The sequence below is a fragment of the Saccostrea cucullata genome, unplaced genomic scaffold, assembly GCF_032062105.1.
Source record: "Saccostrea cucullata isolate Sc308-1 unplaced genomic scaffold, CSIRO_AGI_Scuc_v1 ctg93, whole genome shotgun sequence".
Taxonomy (NCBI): Eukaryota; Metazoa; Mollusca; class Bivalvia; order Ostreida; family Ostreidae; genus Saccostrea; species Saccostrea cuccullata.
This window is the reverse complement of record NW_026935164.1, coordinates 335,111-360,201: the sequence shown is the minus strand read 5'-3', so window position 1 is coordinate 360,201 and position 25,091 is coordinate 335,111. Positions and strand designations below refer to the sequence as shown.

Sequence of the window (25,091 nt, the reverse complement as noted above, 5' to 3'; positions counted from 1 at the left end):
CATAAATTTTTTATAAAATTTCAAAAATAATTTGAACACAATGGGAAAAAAACTAAGTCCAAATTAGGTACATAAAAAGTACATCCTTATTTTTCTGATTCTGCCCAAAAAGTTTAAGTCCAAGAAAAGTACATTTTTAGTACATTGAGAAAAAACTAAGTCCAAATGAAGTACAAAAAAAGTACAGTGGAAAAAAACTAAGTTCTATAAAGTACAAATAAAGTACTGTGGAGAAAAACTAAGTTCAAATAAAGTACAAAAAAAGTACATCAGCTTTCAGAGGCTCTCTGGCCAAGTACAAAAAAAGTATACTTTTTCTGACCTTTTTCTAAAAAGCACAAATTTAATACTAAAAAAGTACAATAAAAGTATACTTTTTTGTACTTTATTTCGGTATGGGAAGGTACAGTCAAAGGTCAAATATTGTGAAATCGCTCATTTTTGTGGGGGTTTAATTTTCGTGGTTTTTGAGGTATTAACGGACCCATGAATTTTTGACCACCACAAAATGTAATTTTTGACAAATATATTACTACTCAATAATTCTTCATCCATGATATTAAATCCCCATGAACCCATATTTTTTTCCTCAAGCCACAAAAATCTGACCCAACTAAAATATGTGATTTTACAGTAGCTATTTTTATGATACCTGCAGTAATGTACCTCTAATAAATATTGGTAGGTATAGAAAGACCTTGCATCATATACTAGTAATTTAATAATAGATATGCCATGAAATACTTGGATAACTTAAAAGTTAAAACACACACATGTATATAATCAAAAGATTTATTTGAATTACATGTAAAAAAAAAAAAAAAAAAAAACATAAATAATCAAAGTTTACAGAGACAATGAATGTTGTCTTTAGGTAAGGCAATGGGATGTCCAGATTAATGTTTGTGAAGCAGCTAGGTTAAAGGTTTTGTTCCAGGTAAATGTTTTTGTACAAGTCTTATTTCCAAGTAACTATGTACTGGTATAAGCCCTATGCTGATCAAACTTGCATGGACGATACACCTAAGGATCTAAGGCAAAGTCCCACATTAAGCTAATAATCTAGTAGTGAACATCCCAAGATGTAATCTAAATCCAGCATCTGAAGCAAGTTTGAGAGTGATTTTAGATGAATGCTTTGATGCATCATCCATGCAAAGGTTCAGATAGGCCATATGGTTTCTTAGTTATAGACCCGGATCCTAAAGTTTAACCTGATCCATTATCTGGAAAAGTATGTCAGATCCAGTATCTAAAGCAAGTACACTTTTGTGCATCCTTTAAGATGCATCATCCGTGCAAGTTTTGTTTTTAGTTATTTTAGAATGAACCTGATCCAAAGACATTAACCTGTTTACTCATCCAGAAAATGTAGGTCAGATCCAGTATCCGAAGCAAGTACATTAGTATACATGCATCCTTAGATGTATCATTCATGTAAGTTTGGTCAACATAGGATTTATAGTTACTTGGAAATAAGACCAGTGTCAAAAACTTTAACCTGTTCACTCATTTGGAAAATGCAGGTCCGATTCTAGCATCCTAAGCAAGCCTGGTAGTGTGCATCCTTAGATGTATCATCCATGCAAGTTTCATCAGCATAGAGTTTATACCAGTACATAGTTACTTGGAAATGAGACTTGCATAAAAAACATTAACCTGCAACAAAAACTTTAACCTAGCTGCTTCACAAACATTAATCTGGTCATTCCATTGCTGATATTGCAGCATCTGAAACCTTGACTGGTACAACTGAAACTCAGTAGAAGCATCCTACATGCATCTCTGACTAATGTAGGGCAAAAACGTACTTAAAAAGAAATTGCACAAAAACTTTAACCTCCAGGGAAGCCAAAGCAAACACTGACGCAAAGGGCATCATATTACCTCCTCACAATTTCGTTGATTTGAGTTAAAAAGTGAAAACACTGCGTGTTACTTATTTCTAAACTAGTTCTCTGTGACATATGAGTGAAATTTATTTCTCAATACAATAATTGCCTATATTAACAGAAACTTTTATAGAATCCACATAATGAATGGTAATATGATAATCAAAGCAAGAGATTTGTTTTCTCGATAATTTGATCCACAATTTCAGCTGGAGGCACTTTGATGTCCACTTGGATACATTTTTCATCTATGGTTGGAATTTCTAGAGTAGCTAACTGAGAGTCTAGTAGAGAGGGCGGCATGAAATGACCAAAGCGACTGTTTAATCTGCCCTGGATCACCGCCCTGTCACCATGTAAAAGGACAAACAAAATGTCAGGAATCGGATCCTCAGATGAACAACCATTTACCAAGACATCTCTGTACACTTTCTTTAGTGCTGAGCAAGTAACAACACCAGATTTCCCCTCTTTTGACAATCTGAAAAATGCATGTACATAGGTAATTATATTAGTTCTGAGACTGCATAAATTGTTAAAACATGAAATGGGGTTATGTTAAAGTTTGATTGACTACAAGTTGTAATTACATATAATTAGTTCTTAACTTGCTTACCCTTTCATGTACTTGTTTATTGCTAATAACCATGGAAGTCTATCCTATATCAGAAATAAAAGGATTTATCTACACTTAAAACTTGAAAAAAAAGAACATGCAAGAACAAGCTATACATGCAAGAAATAAATATTGTAAAACTAGGTCATCTTTAAAAAAAATCTGTTTCTTGGCATGCCCTCTCCCAACCAACTGGCAAAAAAATGACATGACTCAAAACTTATTTTAACCTCCAAGGAACAATTTTTTTAATGCATTCTGGGAAAGTAGATCTTGTAAATTCAACATTGATGTTGATATTTTTTTGGAGGAAAAAATTCCAGTCTTCCTAACATCCAATTCTTTTCATCCTGAGTCAGCAGAGGGCAAACAAACAATATTATAAAGTTGGCCTTATCCAGGTGTTTCAACTTCATAGCTCACCTGGTCAGTCAGAGGGATTCCATTAGACATTTTCTCTTTGTTTTCTTTGGAGTGAAACTCATCCGCATCTCTAAATGGCAGTCCTAGCTATAAGATAACATAAAGGGAAAAAAAATTAAGCTGATTCATGTTTCTTTCTCTCTTTAATGAGTTACTGTTTGTTTGTTTGTACATGCATGTATATATCTCTTCAAGAATTTTCACTTGTGTCAAGATGCCATAACTTGTCCACAGAAAGCTGCAAATTTAGACCTGTACTCCTCATTTAGGGCCTTTGAGTAGTGGACATCAGTTAATATGATCCCATCAAAAGGATCTGTCTCCAAGTTCCATTTTGGAATTCAAACCCAGGACCTAAGAACTCCCTACTCCACAACTCTAGAGGAAATACTGTAACCACTATCCCATGTAAGTGACTCATAAAGTTGATGCAAGCTAGGTATTGGCTTTCTATGCAAAAGAGCTACATTTAAAAAAATATATGAGATTTTCTCTGTTATTCTAAAGAAGGATTAAACTTACTTTTTTGAATATTCTTGGTACATATGCTCATATTGTGGTATTAAGAGCATTTAATCCACATGAATTATGACATCATTGTTCTTTACCACCAATTATTTTGAAAAATCTGATGAGCAAGACAATAATGTCACTAATTATTTAAAACTTTTTTAAAAACTCCCCAAGAGAATAAAGTATGTAATTAGATAAACACAAGATTTAATAATATTGTAATATATCACTTGATTTGTAAACGTAATATTATGCGGTCGTCCAGTTCTCATTCTTGTTAAATCTATGTTCAACATGTGCCTGCCAGAAAAGTTGTTCGTTTATGATTTTATTGAAAACAAGCAAATTCAAAGAATTGTGGTCCCCCGCTTTCGGTGTCTTTGTTGGTGAGATGTTATTTTTTTTTATGACATTTTGTGTCTAATATGAACATCCTATCATATGTCATTTCTTAGAAATTATCTTTGAAGTTGATTTTTTTTGAAGGATGAAAACCCTTATCCTGACCGTTAAAAAGTTATGGCCAAAGTTAACGTTTTTTAAAAGTAGGTCAACTCCAAGGTCAAGATCAAAGGGTCAAAGTTGTTGATGAAAGGTTTTCTCACAAGGATTACATATGTGAAGTATGAAAGCCCTAGCCCTTGCCGTTCAAAAGTTGTGATCAAGGTTAAAGTTTTTACATAAGTACGTAAATCTTTAAGGTCAAGGTCAAAAGGTCAAAGTTGTTGATATCCAATGAAAGAACTTGCCACAAAGAATACATATGTGAAATATAAAAGTCCTAGTATCTACCGTTCAAAAGTTGTGACCAAAGAAAGTTTTTTTTAAAAGTAGTTAAAACTCCAATGTCAAGGTCAAACGGTAAAAGTTGTTGGCATCCAATGAAAGGTCTTCTCAAAAAGATTTCATATGTGAAGTACGAAAGCCCTAGCCTTCACCGTTCAAAAGTTATTTTCAAGGTTAAAGTTTTTTCATAAGTATGTAAATCTTCAAGGTCAAGGTCAAAATGTCAAGGTTGCTGGTATCCAATGAAATGTCTTGCAACAAGGAATACATATGTGAAATATAAAAGTCCTAGTATCTACTGTTTAAAATTTGTGACCAAGGATAAATTTTTCAAAAAGTAAAGCTCCAAGATCAAGGTCAAAGGGTAAAAGTTCTTGGTATCCAATAAAAGGTCTTCTTACAAGGATAACATATGTGAAGTACGAAAGCCTTAGTCCTCACCGTACAAATCTTATGATCAAGGTTAACGTTTTTTCATAAGTACGTAAATCTCCAAGGTCAAGGTCAAAAGGTCAAAGTTGTTGGTATCCAATGAAAGGTCTTGCCACAAACAATACAATTGTGAAATATGAAAGTCCTAGTACCTTCCATTCAAAAGCTATGGCCAAAGTAAAAGTTTGAATTTTCTGTGTAAAAGTGGGTCAAACTCCAAGGTCAAGGTCAAAAGGTCAAATTTGGTGGTACCCAAAGAAAGGTCTTGTCACAAGGAATACACATGTGAAATATGAAAGTCATAGCTCTACTAAATCAAAAGTTATGGGCAAGGTTAAAGTTTTTGTGACGGACAGACTGACGGACAGACAGATAGACGAATGAGATTTAATGTCCCCTCGCTTTCGCGAAAGCGGGGGACAATAATATGTCAGCTTATCTAGATACGATTTTAGTAATAGCTATTATCATCATAATTTACCTGTTGTCGCTTCATGTAATATCGTAGGAGTTATAATATCGGGGAATAGAGGGTGGATTTTACATTTCATGTTTTGGAAGCCATCATACTTTACTCGGATCGTCATTTCCGGTTTGGTGACCTATATGTATTTACTAGTAATGCATTGTTCTATTGAATTTATGAATATGGGATCGTATTCTACTTTTTAGTTTGAGTTGTTTTGTGATTTGAAGCTACAAGTTGTTATTTATTGTTAGCATTCACTTTATAATCAGTCAGCTTTATCGGGACTACATTTGTGTACGCTAGTGTCGGTAGTTACGATATTTATACGCTACATTGTTCTGCATATATTGTACAGTCTAGGGATGTTTTATAAACATTGAAGGAATTTATTAATTCGTCTAGTCAAGCTTATTTTATGTGTTATATTTCCACTTGTTAATTTTACATAGTTTTACTAGTTACGATGTTGTACGGTAGCTTGTGTGGCAGAAGTAGTTCTGTGTGGGAACTTGTGTGGGAACTCAGCCTCCCGTACAAGCTTTTGATTGGTTAATAGTTCATACGGCATAATTTCATTGGATAATTTGAGTCATGTGACAGGGAATGGGAGGTTATATAAGCGAGCGCGTACTACGTTACGACAGATTTCAGCTAGTTGTATGGCGGCTATATTTGAAAGTAAAAAAGAAAGAAAGTACGTAAGGGTTGCCCGCAACCCTGTGTCTCGCCTGCTGTCGCTGTGGTTAGTAAGAAATGATTGTCTGATAAACTGAAGCATTTATTGACATTTCAGAAGGAATAACTCAAAAATACAATAATAAAGAAATGGAACAGCTGACTTAATATCTAATCCCTTGGCGATTATATTGGCATTTATATATATATACATATACCCTGTAAATTCACAAATTATTGTGATGTTTTTATTATTGCGAATATTGCAACGTGTTATGAGTCGCAATAATTTGAACTTGCATTTTGAAATCAAATCCACTGTATATGTATCAAGTCATTCATGCAGAAAATGTAGGTGAAGATTACCTAATTATGGTACTGATATTGTTGGTTACCCATGATGTGTAGACTGACAAATTATCATGCCACTATAAGTTATAGTTGCTGAGATATGGACCTCCACCATAAATTTATGCAAAGTCACTCATGCGGAAAAATGTAGGTCAAGATGACCTAATTCTGGTACAGGCGTTTGTGGTTACCCATGATGTATCCACTGACAAATTATCATGCCACTATAAGTTATAGTTGCTGAGATATGGACCTCCACCATAAATTTATGCAAAGTCACTCATGCGGAAAAATGTAGGTCAAGATGACCTAATTCTGGTACAGGCGTTTGTGGTTACCCATGATGTATCCACTTACTAACTATCATGCCACTATAAGTTATAGTTGCTGAAATATGAACCTCCATTATCAATTTAACCAAAGTCATTCATGCAGAAAAATGTAGGTCAAAATGACCTAATTCTGGTACTGATGTTGTTGGTTACTTATAACCTGTACAATGACAAATCATCATGCCCTTATAAGTTATAGATGCTGAGATATGGACCTCCACCAAAAATTTAACCAAAGTCACTCATGCAGAAAAATGTAGGTCAAGATGACCTAATTCTGGTACTGACGTTTGTGGTTACCCATGATGTATCCACTGACTAATTATCATATCCCTATAACTTATAGTTGCTGGAATATAGGTCTTCACCATAAATTATCATGAAAAAACTAAGTCCAACTTAAGGAAAAAATACGGAAAAATTTGAATTTTTTTTTTCAAAATCATACTTGGGATATAAATTTTTATCCATACTGAATATTGTGTCCAAATTTCAAGAAGACTGAATAAAATTTGAGAAAGTTATTGCAGTTTATAAAACTTTGACATTTGGGTTAACCAAAAGTTGGACGCCGACGACGACGACGACGGAATCTATGGTCGCTATGTCTCGCTTCGCGACATTCGTCGCAGGCGAGACAAAAACCAAAACGGTGAGATACTTATAATGTTATTTACGTATAATTAGCCTAGTTAGAAATCTCCTACCACACTGGACGACCTAAACTTGTGTTTCTGAAGAATCAGCTGTTTTATATTGATGTTTACATATTGTATTGTTATGATTATGAGATGCCGCACATACAATAAATGCTGAGTATGACTGATCAATCATCTTGAGTATCATTCAACAAAGAATCTACACAGATTGGTGCCTGGTTGTTTAACATATTAGAACAAATTTAATTACTGGTACATCCTGACAAAAGATGATTTATTTAGAAGATAAACTATGGTCTATATAGACGCTGAGGATTCAGAAATACTAGCCACCCCTGGGGTAGCTTACAAACTGGTGTCAGAAGTGGGATACTAAATTATTTTAGTGTCCTGATACGAGCCCATGAGCCGTCCAGTGTGGTAGTTTAACATCAACATTACAGTCTTAGAAGATAAGATGACATAGATTTAACATTAGAATTATTACTGCTTATTTAAGACGACATAAAGAAAATTAAGATGTCAGAATCCGGTGAGTCGGTCGATCATGAAGTCGAAGTACGCGTGCCTCAGTCGGTAATGTTTGACGATGGCGGTCAAGGTGACACGTATGACGAACATCAGAAGTCGAGTAATGAGGTACTTTTAGAAAGATCGTCTCCCAGAGGAAATGAAGACAATCATGGTCCACCTAGTGCCTACAGTGGTTTTTTCTGGAAGACCTGCTCCTCAGATATTTTCAAGCCCTATCCAACCTGTAAATTACACGATGAAACCCGAGTCCTATGATGGTACTGTAAGCTGGGAAGAGTACATCTCACATTTCAATGACTGTGCAGAACTAAGCCTATGGACAGAGAGAGATAAGGTACTGTTCCTTGCTGCAAGTCTAAGAGGCCAAGCCAGGACATTTTACATGAGCTTATCCTTGCTTGAAAGAAGATCCTTTGACGCACTTACTAACAAGTTTAGTCAGCGATTTGGAAATTCGAGACACCAGAACAAATGGTTAGCTAAACTTGAATCACGCAGACGACAACAGGGCGAGAGTGCTGCTGCTCTAGGTGATGATATCCGACAAATGGTTCAGAAAGCTTACTGCAATTTAGATGAGCAAGCTCAAGAAATTTTAGCCTTAAATCACCTTTACAAGCTGATAAGTGTCGAGATGAAGTGCAGATGTATTGATAAAGATTGTCAAAGTATTTCAGAAGCCGCTGACATAATCGACAGATATGAGCCATTCTTGGTGAAAACTATGACAAAAAGAAACAATATGCTAGAGCTGTGAAGACAATTGATGAGGAATTCAATGTTCCCCAAGCTGTGCCAGTGACCAATAAGTTAACATCCCCTGCTGCATCTAGATGCAATGCCCCTGATTCATCTGCACTTATTCAAGAAATCAGTAACAGATTGGACCGTTTGGAAAGAGCTAACAAGAAGCTTTCCCCTCAGCTCTGTTTCCACTGTAACTCCCCTAAACATTTCATCAAAGACTGTCCTTATTTGGACAAACCAAGACCTGGGCAGAGAAGAAATCAAGATGTACAAAGGCGACAAAACTACCAACAGGGAAATGGGAGACCATCAGCCTTGTAGGTCGACAGCTGGTGGATAAGCCAAGACCTAGTCCAGATGACTCAAGGGGGGTGGTTTTAAATAAAGAGAAAAAAATTCTTAGACAATGGTTTCCATATTACTGGAACATTGGGTGGGTTGGATGTTAATTTTTTATTAGACAGTGGTTCTACTGCATCACTTTTGTCACATGTTGAATTTCTGAAGATCCCAGAGGAGTCGTGTCCTGTCCTTCAACCCTCAAACATGTGTGTGCAAGATTTGAATGGTCACGCATTGTCCGTCCATGGTATGGGAAGGTTTTACATTTATCTAGAAGATGTTCCACATGCAATTGACTTGGTGGTGGTTGACATGGATCTTCCTGCTATACTCGGACAAGACTTCCTCTTGCAGTATTGTCGTCACATCGACTACAAAACAAAAACATTACAGACTGAGATGACAACCGTTCAATGCTGGATTGCCAATGATCAAACGGGTACAAATGTAGAGGTCAAGAGAACAGTTTCCATACCTGCAAATTGTGGCATCTGGGTTCCAGTAGCTTTGACCGAGAATGATGACCTCACAGACATAGGGTTCCTAGAGCAACTTAACACCTTCAGCGATGACATACAAGTTTTGGATGGTTTGATAGATACTCAGTCTGATCAGATACATGTAAACATTGTAAACTTTGGAGAAGTACCTGTAAAACTACAAGCAAGAACTACAATTGGTAAATGCAGGAACACATATTTAGTAGACCAGGGTACCTTACCACAGAGAGTCTTAGTTCTTCAGGGAACCAAAAAAAATACAACTCCTGAAAAAGATTTACCAGAACATCTCCTGGACATGTTTGAAAGAAGTTCGATAAATCTAGACCGAGAACAGAAAGATGCTTTCTTCAAACTACTCCTACAGCACAAAGATGTATTTTCCAAGACACCAGATGATCTTGGCTGCACTGGTATAATAAAACACAGGATAGATACAGAAAATGAAAAGCCTGTGAGACAGCCCCTAAGGAGACAGCCTATAGCAAAAAGAGATATTGAAAGAAGTGAAGTACAGAACATGTTACAGAAAGATGTAATTGAACCATCCACAAGTGCCTGGGCATCAAATCTAGTTTTAGTAGCTAAACCGAATGGAGCCACTAGAGCATGTGTCGACTACAGACAGTTGAATGCGAAAACTGTGAAAGACGCCTATCCGTTGCCTCGTATTGACGAGTGCCTTGATTCACTTTCTGGTGCCAAATGGTTTTCAACAATGGACCTAAATTCAGGCTTCTGGCAAATCGAGATGGCTGAAAAGGACAAAGAGAAGACTGCCTTTGTTACAACATTAGGACTTTTCCAATTTCGAGTCATGCCGTTTGGTCTGGTTAATGCTCCGTCTACATTTGAGCGACTGATGGAGAATGTACTGAAGGGTCTACAGTGGACTGAATGCTTAGTCTATATGGATGACATAATTTCCCACAGTTCAACTTTTGATGAAGGCCTTCAGCGCTTAGCCAATATTTTCACAAGACTCCAAGAAGCAAATCTAAAGCTCAAGCCATCAAAATGTATATTCTTCCAAAATCAGGTCAAATTCCTAGGCCATGTAGTTTCTTCACAAGGTATCCAGACAGATACAGAGAAAACATCTGCTGTCAAAAACTGGCCAATCCCCAAGAATGAAAGACAAATTCGATCATTCCTTGGACTTTGTTCTTACTACAGAAGATTTGTGAAGAATTTTGCAGAGATAGCAAAGTCCCTCCATGATTTGTACAAGAAAAAGACGAAGTTCGTATGGACCCCTGAATGTCAGAATGCATTTGACACCCTCAAAACAGCTCTTACAACTTCACCAATACTTGGATTTCCATTACCAGGACTACCATTTACTCTAGATACAGATGCCAGCGATAAAGCTGTTGGCGCAGTTTTGTCACAAAATCAAGAGGGCAAGGAAAGAGTTATCGCCTATATGAGTAAAACAATGAATCGCCATGAGCATTCCTATTGTGTCACACGTAAAGAGTTGCTAGCTGTTGTCACTGCCCTTCGGAAGTTTCATCCCTACCTTTATGGCCAGAAGGTTATACTCCGCACTGATAATGCCGCTGTCAGCTGGGTCAGAAGCTTGAAAAACCCCACCGGTCAAACAGTACGATGGCTTCAAGAGATCGAGACTTATGACCTTACTGTTACTCACCGCCCAGGGCGTAGTCATCAAAATGCAGACGCTTTGTCGAGAAATCCTTGCAAACCCTGTCTAAGGCAACAACAAAACAAAGATGACAGTGATGATAGTGATACTGAAAAATCTCATGAAAATGAAGACCAGGAATCCCTGCAAACAGTCAGAGTGACAACTAGAAGTAAAGAAACAGCTCAATGCCAATTCAGGAACCAAGTAATACTAGAGGGATGGGAAGTGGATGAAATTCGACAGATGCAACTGGAAGACCAATCCATGGGTATGCTTTTGCTAGCCTTGACAGATGATTCTGATAGACCAAAATGGGATATCATATCACACAATTCTGAAGCATTCAAAACCTTATGGAGACAATGGGATAGACTGAAAGTCATCAATGGTCTGTTATACAGAGAGTTCCAAGAGGGGGATACAAACAAGGTCATATTACAATTGGTTGTACCAAAACAGAAGAGGTCAGAGGTTATTCATTACTTTCATGATGTCCCCACAGGAGGTCACCTTGGTGCTGAGAAGACCACATCACGTATCAAAAATTCATTTTATTGGCCATCAATGTCAAAAGAAATTGCTAGATATTGTAAAAGATGTGATTACTGTGCTGCTCGTAAATCCAGTCAAAAGCAGAACAGAGCACCACTAGGGCAGTACACAGTTGGAGAGCCAATGGAAAGAATAGCTCTAGACATTCTGGGACCCCTTCCTGAGTCTACAAAAGGTAACAGATACATACTGGTTATGATTGATTGCTTCACGAAATGGACCGAGGCTATAGCTATCCCGGATCAAGAAGCTGAGACTGTCATAACAACATTTGTCAATGAAGAATGCGTCGTTTTGGTACACCTTTACAAGTCCACTCAGATCAGGGAAGAAACTTCGAGTCAAAAGCCTTTAAAGAGATGTGTGAACTCCTCCATATTGACAAAACTAGGACAAGTAGTATGCATCCTCAAGCTAATGGCAGTGTCGAACGCTTTAATCGCACCCTAGCTACTATGTTGACTATGTACTGTGAGCACAACCAGAAAACATGGGATAAGTATCTCCCACAAGTCATGATGGCATACCGAGCTTCCATACATTCAAGTATCAATACAACACCAAATTTCATGATGTTAGGCAGAAATGTTACTCCACCCCTAGAAGCAGTTGTTGGCAAACCTCCAAATCAGACAGATGATGGCATAGAACCAAATGAGTATATTGATGAGCTGCAAAGAATTTTGACAGATGTTCATGCCCTGGCCAGGAAACACCTGAAAAAGAGCACAGAATACAATAAACGTCACTATGATCTCAAAGCAAAGAAACAATTGTTTGAAAGAGGTCAACCTGTCTGGCTGTATACATATGAAAATACTTTAACGTTGACCAAAACTTTTGAATGGTAAGGGTTAGGGATTTCATACCAGGAAAGTTGGAGTGTGTCCAAAACTAACTTCTAAATGGAAAGGTCCTTATCTCATCACTAAGCGAATAGATGATTTGAACTACCTCGTGCAAAGGACATTCCGAAAACCCGCAAAAGTTTATCATGTTGATAGATTGATGTCTTACAAAGGGAAAACCCTCCCCAACTGGTTTAAGAAAATTTTGAATAAACCATAGAAGTTTCTTCAGATGTTGTTTTGTATTCTTATGTTTCATGTTAGTTTAAGAAGTCATACTTAGATGTTTATGTAGACAATAGATGTGAGATTGGTGCGCACCACTGAGGTTGGGATAGAGCTGGCCTGATCACCCAGAACTCTTCTCCCAAAGATGTTGATAGAGATGGTTAACAAGTCGTTTATAAGACAGTATTATAGACGTGGACCTACTACCTGGTACACATCACGCACTGAACCTAATAGATGTTTGATGTCTTGTTCTAACCAGTCTCTTAGAGATTTAGATGTAGATGTTAGTACATGAAGTAGCTAACTTTAGAAGTAGAAGTATGAGATGACAGATGTTATGATTTCGTATTTAGTTTAAACAACGAATAAACTCTCTTAGAAGCTAAGACGATATAAGATGACCCATAAATGCCTTTAACAACCAATTAATTTAATTTTAGACTATGGATATGGAATGTTGGGTGTGCCACCTGAAGTTTCCCTCCAGTAGAGACCTGAAGAATCACATGATGCCAGCCCATGGAACTATGCGAGTTATTTGCCCCTGGTGCCCTGATGAAAGGACTTACAAGAGAGTGACTGACCTCAGAAGCCATATTAAGAGTACCCACCCAACTCAACTTGCTAAATATCCTTCAGATTTGATTTCGGAGAACAACGGAGTGTGGTTTAGCCTCGATCCAGAAGGGTACAGTCGCCTGGTGAATGGGACGGATTGGGGAAGTACGTCTGCCACCCACGCCAGAGTGCTAGTTTTGGAGTGGTTGTCAACAGCAAGGAGAATGTCAAGAAAGAAGGACGACTGGCAGAGAGGCTGGGACCAGCTCAAGAAGAACGGCAAAGCACGGGCGCCAACCCCAGAATCACTCTTCCAGCCCGACTATGAGGAGGAGCTGAATACAGTATGCTACACCCCCACCGCCCCAGAGGTAGAAGAGCTCGAGATTTTGTATGTCTCCCTCGTCTTGGGGAACATATGTGTGTTTGTGGGCCAGGGCAGACAAGTGTACAAGATCATCTTGAAGGAAGCAATTTTATCAGATGCCAAGGGTATTGCCAGCCTGTCGAGGAAAATGTCTGTCCAGAAGAGGGTTGAAGCTCCTCAGTCCAATCTACAGAAAATGAGACCGGTAACCTCACCAACCATTCAGAAAGGTTGATTAAGTTTGTTGGAGTTGAACGTACTCATCTGGACCAGATTTACTCCTCCCAAGAGACAGAGGCCAATCCTGTCAGTCCTCCAACTAAGAAGATAAGGCTGAGCCCCACCCCTGCTCTCCCTGCACCACCCACAGAGGAAGTTTTGTTTGAGCTGGCCTCACAGAAAGAACCTAATGAAAAACCCAGGACTAGTATGTCGGAGAGGGCCCTCAACCTATTAAAGCGAGGATGCCTCCCACTATTCCCCCCTGCCAGAAGGGATTGGAGTTCCACACAAATAACGCTTAAATACAAGGATGTTAGCATCACATGGCCCCCTACAGATTGGCAGGCCATGTCCGCAGACAGGAAACTGTTATCGTGGGAATAAGCATCAATGATGCTACAACAGAGGATGGACCCGACAAAAAGTTCCACCATAGAACGAATAGATCTTCTAGACAAGTTCAACTTCTTGGCACTTCCAGGCACAGTAGAGAAACAGGGGAAGAAGGAAGCGCACATTGTTCGCAAGGCTCGGTATTACATCTACGAACAGCTCAAGACCATTGTAAGTGAAGACAACGGAGATCCCACCTGGATAAGGATGCTGGAGAGATCATGTGCCCTCAGAGACCGTTCCACTGATGACTTCCTCTCCACCATTGACTCTAAGGAGATTCCTATTAGATTGTGAAAGTGTTAAAGACTGTAAAGAGCTATATTCTGTACATGTTAAATTCAGGAGAATTTTGTAATTAAGTTGTGGGGAGTGTAATATATCACTTGATTTGTAAACGTAATATTATGCGGTCGTCCAGTTCTCATTCTTGTTAAATCTATGTTCAACATGTGCCTGCCAGAAAAGTTGTTCGTTTATGATTTTATTGAAAATAATATGTCAGCTTATCTAGATACGATTTTAGTAATAGCTATTATCATCATAATTTACCTGTTGTCGCTTCATGTAATATCGTAGGAGTTATAATATCGGGGAATAGAGGGTGGATTTTACATTTCATGTTTTGGAAGCCATCATACTTTACTCGGATTGTCATTTCCGGTTTGGTGACCTATATGTATTTACTAGTAATGCATTGTTCTATTGAATTTATGAATATGGGATCGTATTCTACTTTTTAGTTTGAGTTGTTTTGTGATTTGAAGCTACAAGTTGTTATTTATTGTTAGCATTCACTTTATAATCAGTCAGCTTTATCGGGACTACATTTGTGTACGCTAGTGTCGGTAGTTACGATATTTATATGTATAATGCTACATTGTTCTGCATATATTGTACAGTCTAGGGATGTTTTATAAACATTGAAGGAATTTATTAATTCGTCTAGTCAAGCTTATTTTATGTGTTATATTTCCACTTGTTAATTTTACATAGTTTTACTAGTTACGATGTTGTACGGTAGCTTGTGTGGCAGAAGTAGTTCTGTGTGGGAACTTGTGTGGGAACTCAGCCTCCCGTACAAGCTTTTGATTGGTTAATAGTTCATACGGCATAATTTCATTGGATAATTTGAGTCATGTGACAGGGAATGGGAGGTTATATAAGCGAGCGCGTACTACGTTACGACAGATTTCAGCTAGTTGTATGGCGGCTATATTTGAAAGTAAAAAAGAAAGAAAACCAAAACGGTGAGATACTTATAATGTTATTTACGTATAATTAGCCTAGTTAGAAATCTCCTACCACACTGGACGACCTAAACTTGTGTTTCTGAAGATTCAGCTGTTTTATATTGATGTTTACATATTGTATTGTTATGATTATGAGATGCCGCACATACAATAAATGCTGAGTATGACTGATCAATCATCTTGAGTATCATTCAACAAAGAATCTACACAGATTGGTGCCTGGTTGTTTAACATATTAGAACAAATTTAATTACTGGTACATCCTGACAAAAGATGATTTATTTAGAAGATAAACTATGGTCTATATAGACGCTGAGGATTCAGAAATACTAGCCATCCCTGGGGTAGCTTACAATATTAAATGCCATGAATATATGTACATGTACTCCAAAGATTGATAAAAATGCAGCACATTAAGTGTCAGTTCAATTCTTGGTACTACATGTATTTGTGGAGTTTTGAGTTAAATTGGAGAATCTACCATGAGTTTCTTTAAATTTTCATTAATGACACCTTAATGTTTATTTAACAACCTTTTGAGAATTTTTTAATCATAATTATTTAGATGTCATCACCAGAGGGCTGCAAAATTAGACCTGTACTCAACACTTACAGCTTTTGAGCAGTGAGGTATATCTTCTAATGTAATGTGACATGGGACCTCAGTTTATATGGTGTCATCTGAAGGACCAGTCTCCACATCCTTAAGTGGGATTAAAAATTGTGATGTAAGGATTAAAGGATCAGCTTCTTACACCACGACACTAGAGCAAACACTCTGAAAACTGTGCCACATGGGCAACAATGCCATTATATGTTTTGACTGTAGTGTGTGCTAAAAAAATCAATTCGAACCCTCTCTTTTTTTGATTAATAAACCTTAACTGTTGTTTTGATAAGCTCATTTCCATTGAAACGCCCATACCTAGCGAAACGCCTATACCTAGCCCCATTTCACTTCTCTCTCTCTCTCATTTAACTCCACTCTCTCTCATTTAACGCCACTCTCTCTACTGACCTTCTCTGCCAGAGCTGTTCCCACAGTCGTTCTGCAAGAAAACAAAATTAGCTATCAAAATGTAGAATCTTAAGTTATTAAATGCCCCCCTTCCCTTCTGACTGATAAGTAATACAACATGAAAAATTGCATTTGTAGTTTGAAGAAAATACATGTATCTTATCAATTGAAAAGTGTCTAAAAAACTGAGTTTGAGGACATAGAAGTTACGTTAAAAAAAAATATTTTGGACAAAGTTAAAGAATTCTCACCAAATAAAATATCAGTGCATTAATAGTTTAAATTAGTACATAAAAAATATTTTGAAGAGTTTCTTTGAAACTTGGCTCAACAAAAATTTCATAAAGTGGGCTAGGACAAGATCAAAGGAAAGGTAAAAATAAAGTGTCAATGAAGTTAAATAGCTCTCATTAATATGTATGAAACATGATAAAAATATGCTTTGAAAAAAGTGAGGTCAAGGTCAAAGGAAAGGTAAAAAAAAGTTGAAGTTAAAGTTCTCATCAAAATGTATTTCGCATATGAGGTTCAAACATAGGTATGAGTAATCAGAGATTACATAGCTCACCTCACCAAATGTTGTCTTTTAAGTAAGGCAAATCCAAGTAAGGATATGAAAATTTTACACAAACACAGAATGTATGAATTTATGACCTTGAACTCTGAACTTTAAACCTCAAAATAAACAGGGGTCTTCAATAAAACATGGGAAGATTTATGCATAACAGGCTTTGCCCGTTATGCAAATTATCCCATGTTTCCAATTATCATTGATGCCCTGGTAATCAACGATGAAGTCCTGGCAAACAGAGAACAGAGAAGATTAGACAAAGAAAAAAACTACACAACAGAAAACAAAACAAAAGAAACTATTACACAAGATGTGCTGAGAGTGGGGGAGGGGAGGGAAATGTTAGTATTTATTACCAGACAGTGATTCCGTATATATTTCCATTTCATTGTGAAATTAAATCGTAAATTTAGATAAAAATGTTGTCTAATAAAATTTAATTATGAGGCCAGTACCCATGTCAATTTCAACAGTCTCTGCCCACTGATGTCAGACACAAAGACAGGTGGACAAGATCTTAATGTATACCCAGGTACTAGGCCTTTTTAGCTCCTGACCTTTCACTTGGTGAAATTTGCATTCCAGATGCTTTAACATTTACATTCAACAAATCAACTCACCCAACTTTAAAAGAGTTATTACATAGAAAACAACTACTGTATACAGGGTTACTTTTTCCCTGTTTTATTTTCGTCCTTTTACACTTGTGAACAATTTTACCCCATTTCAAATTCCCCCAGTCATAATTCTGTTTAAGAAATTATGCTGTGTTCTTTGAATTCACCCCATTTTAAATTTGCCCAATTATAAAGAGGATGAAAGTGGCGGAAATTAAACGGGGGTGAAATTTTCCTTGTATACAGTAGAAATGGAAATGTAAAATTAATTCAGATAGGTCAAGACATGGCAAATAGCTTCTTTAGAATGAACCTGCTACAAAAGTTTTAACCTGCCCTGGTCCGTCTTCTGGAAAAAGTACTGGTAGGTTGGATCCAGGTTGGATTTCGTATCGGGAAGCCTTTGAGCTTTTGATATTAAATTTTACATAACTCCTTGTGGCCTACGGAAGATGCCTATTAATTTTGAGGTCAAAAGTCAAGCTCATAAAATTTAAAAATTTAATCTCAGTGTTTTATCACTTATATCTTGAGCCTTATGCAATGAACCTTTGAGCTTATGCACTGACATTTTATATCACAACTCCTTATGACCTAAGGAAGACTTCTATTGATTTTGCAGTCATAAGGGTAAAAGTTCAAGGTCATCAATTCATATACCAGGTATTCTGTTTGTGTGTAAAACTTTGAATTCCAAGCAATATCTCAAGAAGCTTTTGAGCTTGAAATTTTATACCATAAGTTCCCTACTGCCCCATCTTCTCTCCTAAATAGTTCCATTCCTCTCCCAACCCCTTCTAGATCCATGCATGATCTTTTTTCCTTAAGCAGGGGACACAAATTATCAGAATTACCTTGTAAATATTTATTTATTGCTTAAAAAGACATTCATCTAAATTATTGCATTTCAAAAATTATAACATATACCGATAATGCAAAAAAATCATAAAGGCATTGCATAGCAGTTTTTATACAAGGGTTGATAAAAAAGTTCGGGAACTAATTGAATAACTTCCGTAAAAGCAATGACATAGGTTTTTAGTGTTGAAATTTTTGAAAACTAGTCCTCTCTCTTATTTTAACGCGCATCTGCAACCGTTCTGCCCATGCACCAATCACATGATCTAGGTGGTCATGTGACATGCTCTGTAACATAAAAAATCTATCAACCCTGCGTCAATCACATGTTTATACCAGTATATTTAAGGAATCACTGTCTAGTTAGTATAGTATGCCAGGGCATCAGCAATAGTGGGAAACCTGGGATAATAAGCATTTATGCATAAATTATCCCATGTTTCCCACTATGGTTGATGTCCCTGGCATACTATACTAACTAGACAGTGATTTCTTATATTTCCATTTCATTATGAAAAAAAATTGTAGATTTAGATTTTTAAAATGTAGACATAGATTTAAATTACACGAGGACTCCCGTGTCAATTTCAATAGTCCTCGTCCACTGACATTAAACACAAGGGCAGCCGCACGACATTTACATGCATATTTGGCCTCCTTAGCAGCAGACACAGAGGCAGATGCACATGAGATTTGCATGCATGTTAAGCCTCCTTAGCTCTGACCTATCGACCTGCCTAATTTACATTCTGGTAGAATTAGAAGAATTACACGCTTTGTTTGGACTTTCAGTAAGGCGTGGCATTCTCGACGTTACCTAATTAGCTTCTGAAATTTACAAAGCTTCCCTTCACTGTTGAAATATACATATGATAGAAATGCGGCCGAATGTCAACTGGTGTAGTAAATAGCCAATTAAAAGTTCTCTCACGGCACAGAGGTGGGGCATAAGTCGTCTGATCGTTATCAACAACAATTTTAAGTTCCCATGTTAATAATTTCGTAACCAATGAGAATCTACTAGTATTCTCCATTACGTAGCACCGAGGAAGTCACGCCCTACTGAAAGTCCAAAGATAGGGTAAAATACTCCTATCAAGAAATCAACTCTGCTAACTTTCAAAAAGTTATCAGAGAAAAAAATTAGAAATGAAAATATATTTATATATATAAGACTTCAAAGTGTGAGTGATGGTCTAGCCAAAGTCTAATGGTCTGCGCTAAAACCTGATGGCTCACTGTCTTTACAGAGGCAAAAGTCTGATGGTCATGCCAAAGTCCAATGGCTCGTTTCCAACAAGATATGATGTGCTAAAGCGCGATGGTCTGATACACCAAGGTCTGATGGTGCATGCAGAGAAACTATCAACGTTTATGACTTCATACTAATCTGATGTCAATTCCATGATACCATCGTCCTGCATTCAAAAGCCATCAATTCAGTTTTTGTCTTGCATACAAATTTACTGAATGATTATGTTTATTGCTTGAACCCAACAGAGACAGAGTTAGTCCTCACACACCATTCGACTGATAAGGGCTAGTTTTTTAACACTATTGAACTGATAATGTGTTACTTTGAACACACCTGAGAGATTTAGTGTTTGTCCTCACATAATGTTCGACTGATTTGGGTTAGTCCAGCACCCACCCAAGATTATGGTTGTTACATATTTTTCGACCTCATTAGGTGTATTCTTGCACTTATCTGAAAGATGAGGGTTAGTCTTTGCACTTATTATTTTTAAAACAATCAGACCTTGGCATGGTGCAGCATTGTATTTTTGATGATGTCATAAACATATAAATTGTTTTTACACCATCGGACTTTGGCGTGTCAGACAATTGGGCTTTGGAGTAGACCATGCATTGGGGTTTGGCATGACCATCTGACTTTGGAGTCCCATTGCATTTTTGGAGTCCCACATGAACAGTATTACAATATAACACGTACACTAGCTGATTGCATAGATCTATATATAAAAAAAAATGTATTTAGATCAGCAGGATTATTTTTATGCCCCTAGATTGAAAGATCCGAAGGGTATATTGTTTTTGTCCTGTTTATCTGTCTGTTTGTTTTTCTGTCTTGTGTCATTACAACTATAACCTAGCCCATAACTATTGAGTGGGTGGGGCTAGAGCTTTCACATTTCACAGGTGTATTTCTTGTGACAAGACCTTTCTTTGTGCACCACCAAATTTGACCCCTTGACCTTGAAGTATGACCTACTTTTACAAAAAAATACCACACTTTAACCTTAGTTGTAACTTTTGAACAGTTGGGCTTTCACACTTCACATGTGTATTTATTGTGACAGGACCTTTTAGCTGGTATAAATATCTTTGACCTTGACCCAAGAGTTTGACTATGCATTTAAAAAAAAAAAAACTTTAACCTTGGTCATAACTTCTGCAGTTAGAACTAGGGCTTTCATATTTCACAGGTGTATTCCTTGTTAAGACCTTCCTTTGGGTACCAACACTTTTGACCTTTTGACCTAGACCTTTGGAGTTTGAAATGCATTTGAGAGAATTCAACCCTCATTATATAGGGTATGCAGTGGCGGATCCCGAAATTTCGTAACGGGGGGGGGGGGGGGGGGGGACAGAAGAAGGCAGAGGGTTTGGGGTTCTACTGAAGCCCCCAGTGGGTCTAAGGCAAGGTCATTTTGGGGTCTGGGGGCAAAGCCCCCATAAACTGACAAGTTATTACAAATAACAGACGTTTTTTCCTTGATTTTAGGACAATGGACATATAAATTCAACATACAACAATTTCAAATGGGGGGGGGGGGGGGGCATGTCGACCCTGGATCCGCCTTTGGTCTGTAGGGGGCTACAGCCTATTTCCCAATGCTGAATAGATTACAAATTTTGCCTCAAAATTTTAGAGTTAACCTATTTATTTCAGACTGAAAACTTGGAAGAGTCAAATTAAGTGAATTATGTACATGTACTTGCTTTAATTATGCACTGGTTTTGTGTTTTAATTAGTGTTTTCCTTGTATGAAAAATGCTTCCCTATATCAAGCAATATTCCCAATAGGAAAGACCCTGGTCCTTGAATTCAAGACCTAAATTAACCCTGGATCTACGTGTAGTTTTGTTATAGGACCTAGGCCTATAGTCTAGGCCAAACATCTGCACTGTCTTTTCAACAGTGTTCAATGTTCTTGGCTGGTGTTTTGATAAAAGCTATCAATATATAAATATAGAACTCCGTTGCATACTTGCCACAGCCACATACACCCACAACAACGTATATCATTCTAGCAATAGATGTACCAGTAATATGTTTTAAAGTTAAATTAATTTTGTCAGCTGTTCTGCAAGTGTCTCCTATTCGGAATAACTCTAACTTTTTCATAAATTATACAATCGGAGTTCCTCGGATGACTCGTACCTCGCACATAACCTCGGACGTCAACGGTAATCTTCCATCTTGCTGATTCAGTCATGTGATCTTATTTGAATTTCATTCAAATATTATACTTTTTCCGATAACGCCCAACACTGTGTTCTTGCTTTCAAAGAATACTAACATTTGGTTGTAATTAACACGAGGAATTACACAAAAAAGAAACCTTTTCTAAGAACTTTAGGCAGAGCGAAATATGAAATGAGTGACTTTGGTGTAGCATGTGACTACCTATCACATCCGAGGTTTGAATGGAGCCTAGCGGAGTCAGCCGAGGATTGCCGATTGTAAATTATAAGTTCCGAATTAAAAAATTGTCCTTGACCTTTGGTCATGTGACTAAGCCGGTCTTCCATTTTGTATCGATGTGTGAAAATTTAGGAATCTTGGGTACCATTGAGGAAATTCGATACACTTCAGGTCTCATCCATCAAGATGTTTCGCAAGAAGAGTGTAAAGGGTGATGTTCATACAGAGTATCAATGTTCAATTCGGTTTCTGGACGACTCGGAACCCCTCAGTCTAAGTTTTAAGGTATAAATTTATGCACGAGTCCTGCTGTCATTACAAATGCTATTCAGCTGGTGTATATTATAAGAAATTGGAAACATGAGCATGCTTTATGCAAGAAAAAAAATAAACAAATTTATAGATTTTGTTGGACGGTTAGATGGGTTGCAGAATATAGTAGTGACCCTAGATAGCCTTTAATACACATTGAAATTTATACACGCAGTGGAGTGTGGGGTATAAACAATGTTACCGCATGGATAGCTTTAGCCGGCAGGTAGTCTTACTTGTGACAATTTAATTGAGAATGACATAAAAAATGTTATTTATAAATGTGTCATATGCTTGCTTCAAATTTGGTCACAATTATTATTATTATTATACCATATTATTATACTATATGGCCAGTGCTTCACACAGTAATCAGGTCCAGTACAATATCTTGATTTAGCTATATAGCTCTATATAGCTTTAAATAGCTATATAGCTTTATTAAGCTATTCAGAATAGCTTAATTTAGCTATTTTACTGCACTTTTTTTTAAAGGTGTAATTTTCTCAGTATGTACAAAAAAGCACACCTTGGTGCAGTGATGATATACAAATTTGAACTCTTGAAATAATGCATGTAAAAATCGCTCATCAAATTATGTCTCCTTGAGAGACTTTGAACTCAAAGTTCTACAAGTTTTGGGGCTATATAAAGCAATTGATACAGTTACTTCTGCAATGATATTATAATGGAGACCAATTATGGTCAACAAGATAATTGATTGGTAACAGTTCAGCACAATAAGAAGCAGTCATACTTATCCATGCCACCACCATCCAAGCTACTGGACAGTTACTCTAACAATAGAAATTCTCTTTTTGCTTAAAAGTATTCAAAAGCTGTAATGTTAGAACTATCTTTGATTTTGGTTGTTGTTCTGATTGCCCATAGTACGTAATTATATGAAGAGTCAAATACGTGCAACTTTTTGTTTTCTCTAGCAAAAAACATTTTTGTGAAAAACTGTATATAAATAGCTAAATAAAGCTTTTTTTTTATAGCTTAATAACGCTATATAGCTATTTAAACCTATATAGCTAAATCAAGATATTGTACTGGACCTCATGGTAATTTTCTTTATTTATCTTAGTCTATGCAGTGGTCATCCCATATCCTAATGCAGGTATTTCTGTATACCCGCATCATGAAGGTGAAGTGGCACTGTGCCTTACACAGGGGTGTGCAATTAGCATCGCCCGACGCCCGGGGCTACCACTTTTTGGGGTCGGACTAGTGATTTTCTGCATGGAGGTAGCCCGTTGGGCTAGTCAAAATTATAACTACACACGCAATACATGACAAGCACAACTTGTATTTTCACTCGTTTTTGCTATCAATTTCCCAACCAGTGAAAATTTTTCTGACAACATGCTCTAACTCTCAATAAATCTCCATAATCCTATCTGTTTTGCAGCACTACCTGACTTATTTACTTCCAAAAACGATCGTTTTTTCCTAATCCGAATTTCCTCTATTCTTTCGTTTGTGGAAAATGCATGCAGATATCTCTCATTAAATTATTTACGATCACTCAATCATAAGAAAGATAAGTGTTTTATGACTCACATAAAATATATTTATAGTGTATTTAATGATTTAAGATGAAAACAAAATGAATTAAATTTCATTCTAAATGAGCTAGTGCAATGTTCAGAAAAAGGGAAGATAATTTATTTAAATTCATTTTAATCTTCTTTCATTATAATTTATACATGATTTAATTTCATAGTGAGAATCAAACTTTAATTTTAAAAAGAATGACCTCAGTACGTACCCTGACTTTTTCAACAATTAATGTCTTTTCAACGTATAGTTTTTTATTTTAATTTTTGCCCCTATGTTTGGGCTAGTAACAATTCACTTGGGGCTAGTAACTTTATAGCTGCCACTAGCCCGTGGGCTAGTTATTGATTTTTCTAATTGCACACCCCTGCCTTACAGGTACTCTGTAGGTAGTAAAACTGTTTGATATAGAAGACCACTGATTGACTGAAGACCTGTTTCAAACTGATCCCAAACTACTTTCATTTATACCTCCCACTTGAAAAGTGGAAGGGTATATAGTGATTGGGATTCTGTCTGTACATCTGTCCATCTGTTATGCTTTGGGGTACCAATCTCTTATCCACATTCCACAACTCATCTTTCACCACTGAATGAAATTTAATGAGACTTTCACAGAATCTTTGTTACATAGTGCCATTGTGACCTCCTATTTTACTTTTTGATTTGACACTTATTCTGAGTCTCCCAAAACAAAACGTGGACTTTGCCATTATAATCATATGGGAGTCAGGGATATCATTTAGTGAGCTCAGTATCACTAGTTCTTATTTAATCCCCCAAAAATTCTTCTACTTTTTAGCTAAATTGAAACTAGGATGAATGCATGTATTGGAAATATAATACTGCTTTTATGAAGGTCTCAGTAGGGACTTTGCTGTCATTAAAATAGAAGTATACTGTCTAGTTATACAAAGTCTATATATTCAGCAGATATTGATTAATACAAAACTACATATCCCTTGCTGCTGTTGTTTCACTTTGGGGGAACACATATGCTTTGTTGGAATGACTTCATTGTTGCTGCATGGTCTGATTTAAACTTTGATCATGTGAAGTCATCTTTTTACCATCATGGTAAAAATCCAGAACGCTTGGAACATAGAATATTACATGTATCAATATTCCTGTTTCAA

General features: G+C 36.9%; 2 protein-coding genes across 6 annotated transcripts in view; one reads left to right on the top strand and one right to left on the bottom strand.

The window, feature by feature from the left end:
* Window positions 1–824: 824 nt before the first annotated feature.
* Window positions 825–21,733, bottom strand: LOC134242064 (probable gluconokinase). Its single transcript, XM_062724086.1, has 5 exons — window positions 21,644–21,733; window positions 16,365–16,395; window positions 2,932–3,018; window positions 2,509–2,552; window positions 825–2,373 (listed from the first exon to the last, which is right to left on the bottom strand). Exons 1-5 carry the CDS (start codon window positions 21,679–21,681, stop codon window positions 2,055–2,057), a joined length of 519 nt encoding a protein of 172 aa, XP_062580070.1. The 5' UTR covers window positions 21,682–21,733; the 3' UTR covers window positions 825–2,054.
* A 438-nt stretch (window positions 21,734–22,171) lies between these two features.
* Window positions 22,172–25,091, top strand: part of LOC134242053 (FERM domain-containing protein 5-like) — a 34,052-nt gene continuing 31,132 nt past the window's right edge. For all 5 annotated transcript variants that reach the window (XM_062724073.1, XM_062724071.1, XM_062724072.1 and 2 more), the window contains exon 1: window positions 22,172–22,365. In XM_062724073.1, the coding sequence (XP_062580057.1) occupies window positions 22,267–22,365 (99 nt within the window). In that variant the 5' untranslated portion in view covers window positions 22,172–22,266. The remainder of the gene's footprint in view (window positions 22,366–25,091) is intronic.